The 17,440-nt window shown below is 41.0% G+C and overlaps 1 protein-coding gene and 2 long non-coding RNA genes across 6 annotated transcripts; 1 reads left to right on the forward strand and 2 right to left on the reverse strand.

Annotated features, from left to right (window-relative positions):
- Positions 1–237: 237 nt before the first annotated feature.
- Positions 238–4,488, reverse strand: LOC149986225 (uncharacterized). 3 transcript variants are annotated; one of them, XR_016501184.1, is made up of 6 exons: positions 4,346–4,488; positions 3,595–3,749; positions 3,172–3,241; positions 2,081–2,130; positions 1,788–1,914; positions 238–1,273 (listed from the first exon to the last, which is right to left on the reverse strand). It is a non-coding gene; the product is annotated as an uncharacterized LOC149986225 (long non-coding RNA). The 3 variants fall into 3 exon arrangements; XR_016501182.1 differs by lacking the exon at positions 4,346–4,488 and adding an exon at positions 2,749–2,805 and having other exon boundaries at positions 1,788–1,924; positions 3,595–3,736; XR_016501183.1 differs by lacking the exons at positions 3,595–3,749; positions 4,346–4,488 and adding an exon at positions 2,749–2,805 and having other exon boundaries at positions 1,788–1,924; positions 3,082–3,221.
- A 5,427-nt stretch (positions 4,489–9,915) lies between these two features.
- On the forward strand, positions 9,916–10,397 carry LOC149986226 (uncharacterized). Its single transcript, XR_016501259.1, has 2 exons — positions 9,916–10,055; positions 10,166–10,397. It is a non-coding gene; the product is annotated as an uncharacterized LOC149986226 (long non-coding RNA).
- LOC112278100 (uncharacterized) lies at positions 10,265–17,225 on the reverse strand. 2 transcript variants are annotated; one of them, XM_024511195.3, is made up of 17 exons: positions 16,970–17,225; positions 16,382–16,449; positions 16,052–16,192; positions 15,511–15,678; positions 15,085–15,241; positions 14,633–14,712; positions 14,253–14,528; positions 13,993–14,136; positions 13,383–13,517; positions 12,958–13,056; positions 12,709–12,759; positions 12,235–12,362; positions 12,010–12,098; positions 11,512–11,642; positions 11,164–11,232; positions 10,855–10,953; positions 10,265–10,580 (listed from the first exon to the last, which is right to left on the reverse strand). In XM_024511195.3, the coding sequence occupies exons 1-17, from the start codon at positions 17,043–17,045 to the stop codon at positions 10,308–10,310; spliced, it is 2,184 nt and encodes a 727-aa protein (XP_024366963.1). In that variant the 5' UTR covers positions 17,046–17,225; the 3' UTR covers positions 10,265–10,307. The 2 variants fall into 2 exon arrangements, with proteins under 2 accessions (XP_024366963.1, XP_024366964.1); XM_024511196.3 differs by having other exon boundaries at positions 15,085–15,238; positions 16,970–17,215.
- Between the last annotated feature and the right edge of the window lie 215 nt (positions 17,226–17,440).

The raw sequence follows: 17,440 nt of genomic DNA on the forward strand, positions 1-17,440 counted from the left end.
TTATTATTTATAAATATATCAATAATAAATATCAAATATCAAATGTAACACTTAACAAGTTATATAGGCATGTATTCACAATAATAGTAATATTGTATTCAATCTATAAAAAAACAAAGTCTTATTATATTTAGGACTATGAAATGCTATATTGTTGCTAATTAAAGATATCATCAAACAACACTTCAGCCAGCTAGAACTCAGCCAGCAAACTGCAACCCATAACGAAGGCCAACATTATTCCAAATATTTTTTTCACTTTAATTATTCTGTATCTACAGTTGGGTTCTGCACTGCATTGAAAACTTTGTTTGTGTTGGTTTCCAGGAGAGCTGTAGTTTGGGGAATTGTGCTGAAAACTGAATATTATGCTTACTATTAATGAGATGGTTGGAATTCAGACCCACGACAATTTCCAAACTAAAGCACTTCATTCACTGCCTCCTTGTTCCAAGACCAGCTCTGGCCTGCATGCCCCCTTGCAGAACCCTTTTGACGTGGTGTACAGAATCTAATTTGAAGGACCTCTCTGACCTAAATAGTGGCAATACTAGATTTTACAAGAGTTGTGAAAGCAGAGACGAACAAACTGTAAAATGGGGCCATCAAGAGAGTACTTCCTAAGGGCAGTAGGACACTACTGTGTCGAAATGACTGTTAACTCACCCGGAGAGCTGGTGCTTCATTCCTGATCCAAGCCAACCTCGTCCATAGTCTCTACGTTCTCAGCCTTCAATATGAAGACAAATTTGTGCCATGGTGCAGAAGAAATTGATGGAACAAATTTGGAACCATAGAGTACGTTACTTTCGTCTATAGAATACCATATGTAGGCACACAGCTATCAAAGACTAGTTGAATGTGATGGGCTGTAGGTGGAAATCAGATATTCAGAACAGGGATCGCCAGTTTTGTTCGACATAAACACATCCTCCAATATAGACACATTATCCTTGTCCGTTCTATCTTGATGTCTGCAGCTGAGGGAAGAGAGTTTAATGAGGAAATGATGTGGAAAGCATTTGTGAAACTGTTAAGTACTGATACAGCATTCATAAGAGATAACAGAGGCTGACTGTATAAAGCAGCTACTGCATCCATGTAGTGTAGTACAACACACAAAAACTCAGCCTCCGCAACATACACCTTCATGGTTCTTGTGACACTCTGAACATCTTGTATGGGGGAGTCCTTCGCCTTCAATATTAGTTCCTTCGTTGACAAACATTTGACTGTGCTTGATCTGGCTCAGCAAGTTGTTTCGCAAGGCTCACTGCTTCATAATAAGGATTTACAGTGGTGAAAATTCCAATAGTACAAACAGCTTGCAGCTTTGCCCTAGTTCCAATAAAATACCTATGACTAACTCCACAAGCTAGCAAGGTTAGCAGTCTCGATGACAAGGTTAAAAGCATTGGAAACACTCAAATCTACCAGATCCTACTGCTGCTCATCCTCAAATAAGGTCATGTTACCATCCTTATTGAGGGTTGACTCTGTCCTACCAAACTGAATCTCTGGGGGTTTATGTCGAATTCACATGCAGTTCAACTACAGTGTTATGTCCACTTTAACAATTACAATAATAAGTCGACTTGCATGTGCTAGTGAAATCAAATATGGAGTCAAGGGTAGTATATAATTACGCATGCAATCTTAAGGAAAACCAACGTTCAATTGTAATCACCAGAACCGAACTGATCAGCCATTCACATGAAAAAAGCAGAATACAAGTTATTACATTAGGTAGCCATCATCCGAAGAGAGATTGATGAGATGATTATTACCACTTTTTCAGGTTTAACAATAGTTTTGTAGGGTGTTGAAACTGATCACCCTCGAAATGCAGCTATTATACTTGTTGCCCCGGAAGCCTCTCAGATCTCCACAACTCTCTGACAGTTTTCGATGCCCCTGCAGGTTCCTGAGGCTTGTTCTCAAGGGTTACCGGAATGATGATAAACAGTAAAGTGCGAAACGATACAAAGAAGTCAGAAATTGTGAAAACATTGTTCATGAAGCTGCTCTTAATGGCCTCAACTGTTTCCTAATTCCTCTTTGGTCAAAATAAATCTGGCACCTTAGTAATACTGAGAGCATTACCGCCGCTGCATGTTCCTGAACCTCCAACTGCTTCAATACAGTAAACAGAAAATTCAAAACTTCAACATCTACTACTTACGAAAAATAATACCATATGATACATCAATATTTGTCAATTGAGATCCCCAATCTACTTGGATATAACATTTAAAACTCAGAAAGCTCGTAACTTGTAGAGCATAATTTAAAATCTCGTCAAACTAGATTAGCATACAGTAAAGGAAATTACGACATATTATCCGTGTGAACGTAAAATTAACTTCCTGTGGACAACGTTAGTTATAAACATCTGTTGTTAGTCGAAATTCACACACTAGTGTATCTTGGGCAGGGCATGCTACTTCAACAAGCGAGTAATTTTCAAATAGCTCTGGTTACCTCAGAACTTTCTAAGCGCAAGAGATGTATAGTTCACATTGATTTGTGCAAGTCCATGAGTATGCAAACAATATTGCTGATTCATACCGAAGACTTAAAGACTAAGAAAGGAATTGAAAGAATGGTGTATTATTGAAGTTTCCGTGTGTCCGTCAAGGAGGAGCACGTCGGTGAGGCTTATGGTTAAAGCTAATACGCGCTAAGCTTTTCAAAAAGCTCAGCAACATAATAAAGTTTCATTCTGTGGAATGCCTAGGCTTTAACAACCTCAATAAACCAGCAGAAGGGAGTCGATATCGTCATAAATCCTGATCTTTTATCATCCTGCGAACAAAATCGAATTCATTTAATTTATTTCTTACTAAGACGAAAATAAGGTACATTTTAAGGATAGAAGGTTTATCTCATCTCTACAAAAATTTAATGAGTTAAGAATATTTTTAAGATTAAGCTTATTCTGCAAGTGGATACCTTGCTTTTTTTCCACTAGGTAAACTGATAAACCACTTCCTTTCTAACAATAGCTTAGGTTAAATGTGATTTTTTCTAATGCAAGATAGTCATTGTGACGCCTCAGATCGAGGGCATTTAAGCTCTTACTTGAAGTTGCCAAGCATTCAGAAAGTACGTCGTTATTGCAGAATCAAGCGGTCGGGTACTAGTAATAAACTGGAAGGAGAAACAATTTACCGAGCCGTGTTATTCCTCTGAATATACAATTCATCTTCTCAATATGCTCCAGCTGTGATAATCAGCATATCTGCATAAAAGAAAATGTTGGTGTGCCCCTCAATTATCCTGAATTCTTAATCTCATCATGAGCTTACGGATCTGGAGACTCAGATTACGCGTAACAAGGGCAACAATTCAAGGAAAACACTCGCCGTCACAGAAAAACGAGCAGAGATCACTGTAACACCAGGCTTTTGATATAAGTTAGTGCCTGCAAGCCAAAGATCTTTGAGCATTTGGTCAGATCTTTTTCCGTTTGGTCTTCGAGACGTTCACTGTCTGAAGCCTCACACGAGTTTTAATTATCTACAACCAAGATTAAATCGAGACACAATATGTACTACCTAGTGCACAAATTCCCAAAAAAGCAGAACCAAATACCTCATTGAAGTTTCCTTGATGCAAACTGTAAATGTTGCTAGCAAAAATACGCTAGTCACCATCTCTGATTTGCTCTTCGATTGCACCTGGTATTTGTTACTTGTCTCCATCTACTTGACGATTGAACAAGATAGATGACACAATCCTGTAAACGTCTGAAATGCGATCGTCCAATGCAACAAATTGAAACATGTTATTGAACTTTGATCTAGAACCACTAATGAAATATACTTAATCGTCAATCCATGCAGGGAGGACAATTTTTAAACGGTTACTACTCGATTTTCTGGTTCACGCATCAAGTGATGGCAAGCAAAAAAAAAGCTTGGCATAGTGAACGCAACGAAAGTGCAGGTCAGCGCCACAGCATACAGGCACTTCGACATAAGAATTATTGTGATTTGGTTGCAAGAGAGCATTCTCAAGGCAAGACAATAGATTCTTATCAAGTACATAATCTGTGACAGATCGCTAAGTTTAATTGTGTAACAGTACATTGAAGTATAGCCTCTCCAACTATACTGAATGCGGAGTCTTTCAGGGTGTTGGTTGAATCTACTGTAATGCGAGAGGTGAATTAAATGGTTGTGCTTCTGATTTTCCAACTTTCCGATCGCAGCTCTGCAAGATCGACTAAACTTATCGACGCAAATATTGAAACAATGTTTTTTTTTACATCTTTGAAAAGAATACGATTTCTAATGAAGACAGAATATGTTGTAAAACAAGTAACTTGTGAGGGCAGATTTACCAAGAATCACACGTACGAAACGACGATAGCATTGAACCCGGAGGGCACAAAGGCGATGAGAATCAGCGAGATGAAGATGACCACCGGGACAAACATGAGGAACGGGGGCGGAGGAGGCAACGGCGGCAGGACGATCGGAAGCACCAGCAGCATGAAGGCCAGGCTCAGTAGCAGCACCACAGACATCAACGTGAAATTAACCATCAAATTAAATCACCTGCCCTCTTCAGATCGATGTCCTGTGAACTTTTTTGAACACGATACACCCACGCAAGTCGACAAAAAGCAGCCAATCGGCTGATCAGATCATCATGGCTGAGGCCATTCAGTTGAGTCGCTTTCCAAAGAAAAGCATGAAGGCAGCAGTCGTGGTTCCACAGGCTTCTCAAGCGCGGTGGCTCTTCTACAAAACTTTTAGTGTTCCTTGCGAATATTTCGCGGTACTCTATGTGACAATATCGATTAGCAGTAGGGGAGATTGCGCTCCAGTGAAAGTAGGCGTAATGTATCTTCAAGGCTGGCATGAGTAGCAATTGAGCCTCTCTTAGTCGCCGACCGACAAGGGTTCCAAACCATAGCATTGACGTAAACTTACCTGCAGCTTCCTGTTGCGAATGCGTGAATGCACTGTGTGAGACTTATTATCTTTAAATAGTGGTCCCCACATAGCTACGCAGTGTGGTCCCCACCAAGGTAAGCATTGTGGTCCCTAGGAGATTGAAGAGAGGAACGAAGGTTCTCCTAACAACAATACTGCCCTGTTCCGTACAGCAGTTTGTCACTGTGGGAGACTGTCGGGCCAACTTGAAGGGTGCATGAACCTCTGGTAGCTTCACCAGAAGGCAATCAGCTGCACCAAGACACCGGCCGCTTTCTCCCTCTTGACGAAACAGAGCCTAGTTTTTTATGATGATTCTTCTCTTGATTGTGTCACCAACTAATCTCTCCTGACACAATTCCCCCTCCGCACCGTCGTCCGTATCTCGCAATACACAGATGATCACAGCTCTGCGACCTTGTGTCGGATCACAGTATACAGTCACTTTTCAGATTAAAACACAACCAATACGACTACGTAGAAGTCAAATAAAGAATTGGATCACCATTAAGAAAATAAATCAGCCTCCGACTTCAACACACCATAACTAATAAACCTCGACAATCACAGCACGCGACTTGCACTTACATTTTGCTTCCCCTATACGTAAACGAAACATTTCACCAATGCAACAAATCTCCCTACTCAATCACGGCCCCTCCATCCCCCCTCCGCTAGTGCAACCAGACCACAACCAAGTGTGATCAAATTTTGCATTATTCAAACTTCTTGGATTTCAAAACAAATGATCGAGGTTGAGCAGGGGGGAGAGGAAGAAGAAGCGAAAGACGAAAGAAAGAGAGACCCGAAAGCACTCAAATACAGACACAATTCTACACACACACACACACACACATATATATATATATATATATATATATATGGCATATATGTTACGTATATAAACACACACACACACACACACACACACAGAGAGAGAGAGAGAGAAGCACACACAACAGACGTTGTCGAGATTCTTCGACAAGCTGGTGGCGGTTGAGCAGGAGCCACTAGCATTTGAATGGGAAATGCATGCGGCCTGGAGAAAGGGGGGGTAGTGGCACGACGTGGAGATGGAGCCCGTATTGGCTCGCACGTCGAGGGACCTTGCAACTTACTGCAAAGAAGCAAACGAGCGACAAAAGAAGGCCCAGGCTATGGCGGGGGTGGGGACTGCTGCCCTGCCCCGCCCCCGCCCCTCTGCAGACGGAGACTACGACTCCCTGGACGACGACGCCGGGTCCAACGACGGAGACGGCCCGTGGATGAATAACTCCTCGTATCGATGAATGATCGTTGGATGGATGAACACTATATCTACCCCTGCCTGGTTCATTCGTCTGTTCCCCTTGCACTATGCCAGCTCCACCCGGCTGTCTGTTGTGTCCACCTCAGCTGCTAATATTAATTATTCCCTTCCATCTATGATTTGTTTGTTTATTTATTTATTTATTGTAATTAAGAAGACGAAGAGAGAGAAAAAAAGAAAAAAAGAAAAAAAGAAAAAAAAAAGGATATCAATTTCATGGTGATGTTATGGTTGTGTTTTTGTTTTGCATTGTTTATGGATGAGTTTGAAAGTCATTTGGTTTGGGGCCTAATGAACCAATACATTGTGCTAGGTGAAGTTTTCCATGGCACTGATGTAAACAGTTATAGACATTTGTGAAAATATGGTGTTGCTTGTGTAATGTCTCACACATAATCTATGTGTGCAAAATAATTTCTTAAGCATGGTTTTTTTAAAATAGTTCCTTGAGTCTGTATGGTAATATGGCTGGTATATTTCCTGGCAGAACGTTAATACTATTCACAAGCTTATTCATGGGTTGTAGCATAATCAAACTTTCATACAAAGCTTAGTATCGATCTTGAATACACCCTACAATGATTTTATTGTATTGGCCTATTTACATGTACTTTGCTTAAGTAAAATAAGAGACATCATTTTTAATGTAAAATAATAATAATAATAATAATAATATCAAAAACATCAGTTGACTTCAACTTTTTTGCAAAATATCAAAAAATATATTATTTTTGCACTTAGTTTATTCAGGTGTTTCCTATTTATACTGGAATCAAAATTTAATGACAATTACTCAATCAACAAGCCGTTCAATATGGACAATTTGTTTTTAGTAGTGAAGCTTTTTGAACTAAGAGGCGACTACATTGCAAGTGCTTGAAAAACAAACTTTGTGAAAAGTATCATGGTACAAATTTTGTCATACATAGGAATAGTCAACAGCTACATATGCATCCAAAATAGGTTTTAAATCTGGCTAACTTAAATCATACACACACTTGCACAATTTAAAAGCAATCAGATATATATATATATATATATATATATATATTATAGAAAGAAATACTTCTAGTCAAATAAATAATATTGCTTTGAAAAAAAGTCTGCAACAACTTGCAAATTTTCATGTTGATCTCTTTAAAACCAATATTGTCAAGTATTACGCTTCTCACAATGTTTGCAAAAACAAAATAGATTCTGTGAATGAAATAGTCATTAACATACCTCATGACACATCATATATTACAATCACAACATTTTTATTTTTATTTTTTCACTTTTGTGTTTATTTATTTTGCACTCACATAAATAAATAAATAAATAAATAAATAAATAACACATTTTGCTTTTACAGGCAACTTAAACTGATTTTTTGTAGATAAGCACAAACCTCATGCTCTAACAAATAAAATACATAGGTCAAACCCATTCTTCCATTATTGGAATATTCCATTTCCTTACATCTATGTCGATGAACTCACCAACCAAATTCTCTAATAGGCGCTGTTTTGTGACCAGCCGCATGATGAGATTACAAATGACAGCATAAGTTAAAGATGTACGAATGAATGTATTGTAGGAACAGAAAGTTAAAACGAATCATTTAAAATAAAATAAAATAGAGAAAAAATAATAAAATAATACAAAACTGATTGTTTGGAAATCAGTTGCCATGTGAGCAAGTGGACTCCTCAGATCTAGTGGTCAACTACCCTGCTGACCTCATCCTCCACCTGACGTCATGTGAACAGCATCACCACCAACACCCGTGTAATCCTAAAACATGAACGCACGTTGAAGGATGGATGAGTTATACCCCACATAATGGATGAATAACAGGGTCGATAGGGGTTTGCGAGGCACCTCTGGAGGTAAAGAGAAAACAACAACAATAATAAGAATAATAAGAATCCACCGGTGGTGAGAATCTGACACCCTCACGACATTCTGCTTTGCAACGGGGTTTCACATAACTTTCCTCCCCCCTGTGCTTCCTACCCACCAGTGAGTGTGTGGCCCCTTTCATTATGCTCCTACAACTGGTGTACGATCTGGACACCGAACCTGGTCAGTTAATTAATTAAATTACGATGAAAAAACTACCGAGATGAACGTGAAAGAGAGTTCACCATTCGGTCATTGTGGTTCAAATCCCGCTAGTTGAATTGGTGCATAGGGATGGAACACAGTTTCTTCACCACCATGCCCTGAATCGCTGAAGCGAAACAGCATTATAGCCCAAGAATAGCAACCCCACTTGCCAACTAGACTAAATGAACAATGCCAGCTGGAGAAACCCCATATCAGAATCTAGTCAGCCTGACTCCCATAGAACAATTCACCGTCTCCCTCTCCTTCCATGAATTCCTTCTCAAGCAGCTTTAAAAGGGGGCTTTGGATGAATAGAAGAGTGTATAGATGGACGGACCGTACATCCCGGCCCGGCCCGTCCAGTCCCACCCCCCTATGGAATGAACCCCCCTTGCTCCGCCTGCGACTGGTACGTGTAACAGTTGACGGACCAGATGCAAACCCCCGAGGTACTGATCCACGGCCAAAATTCAAATTGCTCACACGCATGAATAAGCTGGGTCCCACATGGAGATCCGCAGCGATGGTAAGATGGATGGAGGTGGACGGCGCAGATCGGGAGGGAGAGCCCAGGTTCAATGTCGCCCCCCCCCCCACATTTTGGACGGAATTAGGCGGTGGTTAGTTCTCGGGGTGCATGCATGGGTGGGTGGGTGTGACCCGTCGTTTCCACGGTCATAGGAGGGGGTCAAGACTAGGAGAGTGTGGATCTCCTGAGTAAGAAGGGAAGGGAAGGGAAGAAAGGACCTGTTTTCTGCAATTCCAGTGCCATTGTCGCGATCCCCCTTCCCGAGATGGAGGGATTCTGTGGGGGCTGAGGAGTTCAACTGTCGGTGCTTCATACATTGAACTTTGGTTATGGATTTTAGGGCTTTCTGCTCAGAAAACACTTTGAGTTATTTAAAAAAAGGAGTTTTTGTGATCCGACACGGTTCATGAACATTTTCCCAGACTGAAATAGTCTCTGAGCATTTCCTTTGTAACCTGAAGCGTTTAAATGCGAAACCGTTTGCCAGAGTTGTACACAGTTGCGTCAGGCTGTAATGAGCATGGCAATGAACAACCCCCCATGGGAATAAGGTTTGCCACTGCGCAGTAAAATCATGTTCTGCAGCACTCTGCTCGGGCAACATGTAGTTTTGTTTTTTTTTTTTAACGGCTTCTGTTGTGTTCCTCTCTCATTGTTATTTTGTCCTGTTCACTTACTATTCAAGTTGAATATTGTGAACACAGCAATCTTGCAAACCTCATCTGTGAATGTATTGTGGTGATAACGATAAATATTATTCCACAACAGAAAATAGTAAGGAGATGCAATGTAACCTCAAACAAAATGATGGATTCATTTTGTTTAGTGGTGGAATTCAATATTTATAAAAATAGCTCTGGTTAGTTATCCCCAACTTTCATCGCCCATTCCAGGCTGTGCAAGAAGGTAAGGTGTGAAACGTTAAGAATTGTCTGCAAAAAAACACATGTACGTATAAAAAGAATAAAGTCCAACGCCACTTTGCCCAGGCAAGTTCTCTATTTCTTCCGGATAGAAACTTCCAGGCTCAACCCTCGGATACTTAGCACGGTCAGACACAATGGATGATAATTCAGCGTTACAACTGTACTTTGGTGTCTTAGTGATGGTTTAAGCGAATTGGGAGATGACGAATAATGAAATACAGCAACAATAGCACCAGACGAACGGTGCGACATATTGGGTACGTTGCTCTTGCCATTTTACTCCGTTTCCGAAGTTCTACAATGTTGATCCTAAATTCTATGAAGATTAAGAATTATGTCTCCTATCAACTGAAATAGTTGATTGCAGATTACACTTTCATACAAATATACCACAGCCAGATTACATCTACCAAGAGATAAAAGCATGTCAACAGATCTATCTAATGAACTATATATTATTCGAATCTGGGGATCAAAATCTTGCAATTTATTCTCTTCAAGGGGTCACATTAAGACTTTTTCACTACAGCAACCGGAAAGCAGGGATGCTGAGAAAACTCGAAGGAAACTCGAAGGTTATCTCCGGGACCAACTTGATGCACTATCTGCAGAGCTACACGGTTTCTTAGAGAAACTTGTTCCATTTGCTTGACCTCAAGCGCCAACTGCGTACGACTCACTGCAGAAAGCTCAGAGGCTTTGGCTGCTGATGCGCCGAGTTCTTGCAAATGCTGTTGGACAGCCATAAAATGGTCATACGACAGTTGGTAAAGCTCCTTGACCTGTCACAGGAACAAACCCAAAAATGAAACAACGGATGCAATCCACTAATAACCTCAAAACTAAGAGGTCTGCTGTTGTTAGATTTACTTTTAAATTTGAAATATAATTACCACCCACATATTTTCAAAGGCATAATCTTCTACTTGGTCAAGTCAATATTTATCAAGAAAAAAAAAATCAAAATAGCAGAAGATGCCACCCTTGAGACATAGATGACACAAATTTGACGCCCATCATAATTTCGTCACTGAACCCTTTACAGTTGCGTCGTACCGAAATGTGCATCTGGCTGGTGCTGTCTTTGTAGTGAAAATAAGACATAGGCGCTGGAATCATCAATTTATGCAGCAAATCGAATCTCTGGAAGAACCTCTGATGTCCAAAACCATCACACTAATCAGTTCTTAACCTTGTCTTCCGAAAAAAATCTGGAAGGCACAAAATTCTTAACACGTGGCAACTAGGTCTCAGGATTCCACGTTAGATGAGGGAGCATTGCCCCAAATCAATGTTCCCAATTCGTAGCGGCAACATGTGAGTATCTCCTAAATACAAACATGGTCACTTTCATAGAAGCATTACCTCTTGCTCAGTGTTAAATATCGTTTCCCGGTGAAGGAGCTTGCGATCTCGCGTTAATGCTGTCAACATCTGATAAACCAAGAATAAAGTACTGTTAGAATAAAACGGGAAATGTGAAGAAGAAGGGTTGCAACCAAGTTCTAGTGTATTTGAAAACTAAGAGGGGCGTGAATGAAACTCACTAGTAGATACTCTCATGCTGTAACTTAAGACGAAAACTAAAGGCAGCTGTTAGTGAGCACTGCCTCTGCTTTTCAACAAAACAAAAATTTAATAGAGCGAACATAGTAGAACATCAGGAAGAAAGAAAAATAAAATAAAATACATGAATATGAATACGGTACAAACCCAGATAAATCCTTTACAAAGGTCGCTGTAGCACTGCAGTAGGTGGACTGAATACATAAATTTGCCATCCTTCGGTGTTTTAGGCTGCTTCAAAGCTGCAGATCCCTTCTTCTTCTTTCCCTTCTTTTTGACTGATGATGAAAAATTCAACAGAGCAAGTGATGCCTTCCGTGTAAGCCTATGGAAGCAACCCCAACCGTCATCGCTCCCTCCCTGCTAGTCCTGTCTGAGCTAATCTGAATTTCTCTGCATCCCTTCTTTCTTCGACCTTGTTCTATTATCTCACTGCTACTCAACTTAGACCAATTTTTCCTACAAACACACTAGAACAAATGATCCTCACCAAATTCAAACTTATATCGATACAAAGAGAGTCCAAAGCGACTGAGCATCATTTCCTACTTCGGAAAAGCCTTGTAATTGCACATATAGACGACTCTACACTTTTGGACGGTCACGGAAAAAGCACCAATACACAGGGAGGGGAGAGACAAAAACCTGAATCAGGAGAATCTATCGCGGGCGTCGTTTGACTCTCCTTAGCAAGCTTGTAATGTAAAGCCGACAGCAACACGTGATCCAAGTACCTGGTACCATCCAGGTATTCAATTTTTAGCTAGCTATTATACATTCGACAGGAATTCAAAATCAGAAAACTTGGCACTTCAGTTGCCAGTTTGAGCGGATAATTACATTTATGACCAATGTCAAGACTTAACGCACCAGTACACCATGCAAAACTCGCTTAGTGAGTAAAGATCCAACTGAAATCCCAACATCAGGAATTGACGTACAACCCAGCATGTCTGCTCTGCTACCCAGGCTGTCAACATGTTCTCTGTTTGAATAACCTGCACCCAGTAAATACCTCATAAGGAATGTTATCAACTCCCGAGAATATCCTACAACATAAACAATATTCAGTGAAACTATTCCAACTCATTGTCCAGCACTAAGAAAAATACAAGAACGCAGGAAACTAATAAACGTGCTCGATCAAAAATATGCTCTGCTTCACAAAATTACATAGCTGGGACTGTTCTTTCCAGTATTGATACTCATAAGACCTACCTCGGCAGCCGGTATCACAAAATACTCATAAAAAGATTCCAGCAAAACACACAAATTTATCAGATCTTTCGTGAAAAAGACTGAATGCTACACAAACATATAGATCACGTGCACAAAGATAATTACCTCATCCCCCAATTGACTGCCTTCAATGGAAACATCTCGAGTCACCTTGGACTGTTATGCAGGTAGCAAGGATAACATCAGACTTACTGCAGTTAAAATACTGAAGGCAACAGAGCCTATCCAATCAATCTTACACTAACTATCTGATGTCAGCTAAACAATAACCAATTTTCAAAAAGAAATCTATAGCCTGAATGGTATTCAATTACATAATGAAACAGGGAAGGTTCATAAGGAAGAATTCCGTACCTGCTGGAGCAAGTTACCCCAGTCCTGCAATATTCTGCCAAGCTTGCGCCGTTGCCAAGCTGTATTGGTGCACATAATTTTCAGTAATTGTTTTGTGACCTGTGGAAAGTACAGCACGATCCCACATACGTCTGATAAGCATTCCTTCTCACAGTTAGAATAGTTTGATTGTCGCTCCTACCGACAGACAAACACCGCAGTTTTAACAGATCACGAAATTCCTCTTCCCAACCATCTCATTAATTTCAGTGAATTGCTTAAAGAAATTCAAGTAAAGATTCAGACATGCTTGATTGCAAGATAGACAATCAGTCATTACTACTTCCTCAAACATTCTAAATTATGTTGACGGGATTAGGGACAAAATCCTGAACAAAGTTACAAATCATAAGAATTGTCAGATCATACAACTTTGAAAGACTTACTCGGGCAGCCTGGGTAGTGAACGCCTGAGTTTGGTGATCGTTTGCCATCACACTTTGAGGCACATTGAAAACTTTGACCAACGCAATCGCCAATGGATCCCTCCCTAGTAACTTTCCGTCATGTAGTAGAAGCAGCTGAAGCAAATTCAACACTATCATGATGAATCCTCTACATAGTCATTTGACGAGCTATTAGGGAGATGGAGAATGGCAGCCACAGCTAGCTTATACAATAAAATAAAATAAAAATAAAAAAATAAAAAAATAAAAAAGGCTCATTCAATGACGCGACTCTGAGCTCCATGAAGAAAATGAAATTTCACATTTACAACTGCAACAGCTATGAGGCGCTTTCCAAGTAGACATATTTTTAAATATACAAAAAGTTTGTTCATTTACTCGTCCACAGGGGTTCTCAACTGGATCTGCCTAGACCTATTGGTATAAATTAAGAACAGAAAACCACTCAACAGAAACAAGTCCGCAGGGAGGTAAGGACATATTTCTAGATGAAGCCAAGTACTTAAGACTGAGATACTGCGATATGAACCAAACTCAAGGACCGATGACATACACAGTAGTAGGAGCGAGATGCATCGTATCGGAGTACCTGTAACCTAGCCCGTGCGAAAAGATCAGGTTTTAATTTCTGGTAATCCATCACAAACTGCAGAATCTCCTCTAATCCAAGCGTCATAGGTAGGGAGCAGATACGGTCCAGGTCTTGTAATAGCTTCTCAAAGTAAGCTAAAGTCTGTGACAAAACACAAAGTAAGTACTAGTAAATCTTTCTAAACCGGGTGTATGTCAGAGTCTTTAAGATGAACAGCACTTATTTCTTCAAATTCAAGGGAGGTACGAACTGCTTACATCTTCCCAGCTGAGAATACTGATTGACCGAGGGGGAGTGGGAGCTAATAGCCTTCGATTCACACACTCATCAAACCCTATAGCAACTCTTCCGGAAGCAGTTGAACCTCGTTCCTTACTTTCAACTACAGAGTCAGGGGCCTGCCCAAAAGATAGGAATGCCGACGAAGAACGTATATTTTGCAGCTCAGACAAAGCAACTAAGATGTGCTTACGAGCCATTTCTAATCCTCTTCCTTGAGGTTTGTCCATGTAGGTCAAAATATGGTACAGTGCCTGTTACAATCAGGATCTACCGTTTTAGGAAGAACTACAATGGTAAGGAAAATAAGTTGGTCCACAAATGATTAATTTTAAGAACTTGGATATAGTATTACAACCTTACGAAACCGCAGTCGGCATAAAATAGCGTGGCAGTAACCCTCTTCAAGAGCAGGATCATCTTGCAACGGTTCGGCATCTGAATATCATGGCTCTCAAGCAAGTTAACGATATATCGATTGCGAGCCCAAAACAGCCGCGACTTTTGTAAGGTGATGCGACAAAAATAGGACCTCCCTGTTCCTAGATAATGCTACCAGCAGAACAAATATGTAACATCACCCGAGTCCCGAATATTCAACTCTTACATGTCATTCTGAGAAGAGAAAGATCAACTGAAAAAAATTACACTAATCATGTCAGATCTACCTCACGTAAGAGATACTCAAACAGCAGCTGAATCATGTGTATGTCTTGAGTAAACTCCATTCCGCTTCATACATATATACCTTATACTGAACAAGCAACATGCAGAAATTGTAGTTCTAAGCCCAGTAACCAGGACACCTACCTTCAAGACTCTTCTTTTTCGTAGAAAGGCCACCTTTGCATCCCCGCAGCTGCCTAGCAACAACTTCTTCTACTGTGTTCAAAAGTGCCAAGCACCTAGAGTCACCCTCTCCTTCAACGGGTAAACCGTATGCCATTGTTATAAAATCTTCTTCCTGCTGATTCCAGACGAAAACGCCAAGAAAACCTCAGACCTTGCAACTTCTTCCCGGACAGAACAGAGCCGAGACATTTACACCAAAGGAAGTGGGTTTCAGATTGTGAATCCTGGGACAAAAAAAAAAAAAAAAAAAAAAAAAAACTCGTAGAACCCCTCTGTCGGACATGATGTTGTAAATTCCTAAGGATGCTTTGTAAATGGACGATGTAGAAAAACCTAGGGTTTTGGGCAACAACCAAATGAATTTACAGCAAGACCAATTTGTACCTCGTGGATATCCGCCAGTGCAATAGCTGTTCGTATCATGCTACAAGAGGCTCGAGTAGTTTTGCAAAACGCATGAAGCAAGGCATTCGGAGCTGTTCGATCCACATTCAAGAGGTAAAGGCAAGAAAATACAGTCTGCGCAAGGGCATGACCGTTTTGCCACGTAGCCTGTAACATCACGACCCCTAGTTAACTTGAATTAAACTTAAATCTCTGACTTACAAACAACTGCTATAACTACGTACTTTGGTAAACTAATGGGAATGAGGTAATTTTAATTTGAAAAACCTTAGCAAGCTCATTTTTCAACAGCTACAAGACATAAGAGCTGGAAAAACCCAAAGAAAATTCACGGTTATATAATCAAAATTCAAGCTTGTTACATATGTGTAGCGGCATACCGCACAATACTGAAATATTTTATATGCCAAAAGCATGGCATGTGCAGTATTCTCAACGAAGACATCCCTCCGTGAAGTATCCAAGATTCCATATTTAACTCTTAAAAGTATGAACTTTGATACCTGGAGATCAGACATACCTCACATGCGAGAATATGGTCGAAAACATCCACTAATTGCGGGATGGTCAGCTCAATTGGAGCTGCGCCGCTTTCTATGGCCTCTTCAAAGGTTTTGAACCCTGTGGTGGCCATGCCTGCGTCCATTTTCGGGTCCATAATCTTGTCCAAACAACAAAATTCTATCAGCGCAAAGGAAAGCAAGTTTTCTTAATCCTCATGCCCACTACTTGTCAAAACAGATTCTTGAGGCAGGAAAGGAACGACTGAAACTCAAAATGCACTTTTCCGGTGCAACAAATATCACTGTGAAGTTATCGGGCAAAAATTCGTGCAGTAAGAGAGTTATACCTCCAATGCTGACATAGCCTCAAACAATCTGAAGTTTTCGCCATGGACCAGCTCTCCAACACTCAGCTCTGCAATACGAGTGAAGTATAATTATTGATGGTTTGGCGTGACCAAGTAAGCTCATTTGATCGCAACATGCCTTCATCAGTCCACAAATGGAAGAACCATTCAACACTGAGGGAAGCATGAGCTATACTAACGCAGATTGCTCATATTGCTCACCATCACCCTCAAGAGGTAATTAGAGGTTCTAGAGAGAGTGTGTGTAATAGCAGGAGAAAAAGCATGCACCTGACGTCCAGTGGACATCAGATACACGGACAATAAGTATTCAACCCAACTCAAATCGTTCAAATTAAAGCGCAAAGCACGATGTAGTTGTCCAGTGCAATCAGGGCCAACAGCAACCCGGACACAGAGCATCACTTCTCAAAATCCACAGTGTTGGTAGGAAGAAAGGGCGAAATTCTGAGACGACTAACAATCCTCCTCGCTGCCGCCGGCGAGAACCGAGAATACGACCGAGAAGAAGCAATCAGAACATGGAACAGTCGGGCGAGGGCACGGGGAAACAGGGCAGTAGGGTACCATTGCAGACAGAGGAGAGGAAGGACGAGGCGTCGAGCCAGATGGTCTGGTCACCCGCGGGGACAGCAGCATCCATGGTAGCGGAGATGGTGGCCCACTACCAGGGCATGTCCCAGGTTGAAGGAAAGAGGAGGAAGAGGAAGAAACAGCAGCTCTAGAATAGACCGAGGAAGGGAGAGAGAGGGAGGGAGCTTGAGGCCAAGCGCGGTAAGAGCAAGAGCAGCAACAGCAGCAGCAACAGGAGCAACAGCACGAAACCCTAGAAAGGGAGCGAGGAATAAGCTTCAACACATTTTCCCCGTTCCCCACGTAATTACCGTTCCCTTCTTTCCCCGTTCCCCACATGCTTACTGTTCCTCATCCTCCATCTTCATCCACGACGACCGTCCACGTTTTTCATCTCCATCTTTCATCCTCGACGCTCGTTCACCCTTTTCATCCTCGGTTTTCATTCTCTTTCGTCATCCTCGT

This window comes from Physcomitrium patens, chromosome 26, assembly GCF_059467195.1.
Source record: "Physcomitrium patens ecotype Gransden chromosome 26, ASM5946719v1, whole genome shotgun sequence".
Classification (NCBI taxonomy): domain Eukaryota; kingdom Viridiplantae; phylum Streptophyta; class Bryopsida; order Funariales; family Funariaceae; genus Physcomitrium; species Physcomitrium patens.

Bases quoted from the DNA above. Each gene is read 5' to 3' on its own strand.
- LOC112278100 (XM_024511195.3), bottom strand. From the start codon at position 17,045: ATGGATGCTGCTGTCCCCGCGGGTGACCAGACCATCTGGCTCGACGCC. The intron at 14,713-15,084 runs GTAGGTGTCCTG...CATGATATTCAG, and splicing joins GAAAAAGAAGAGTCTTGAAG to ATGCCGAACCGTTGCAAGAT. The intron at 10,954-11,163 runs GTAATGCTTCTA...TTTGGACATCAG, and splicing joins TATTTAACACTGAGCAAGAG to AGGTTCTTCCAGAGATTCGA.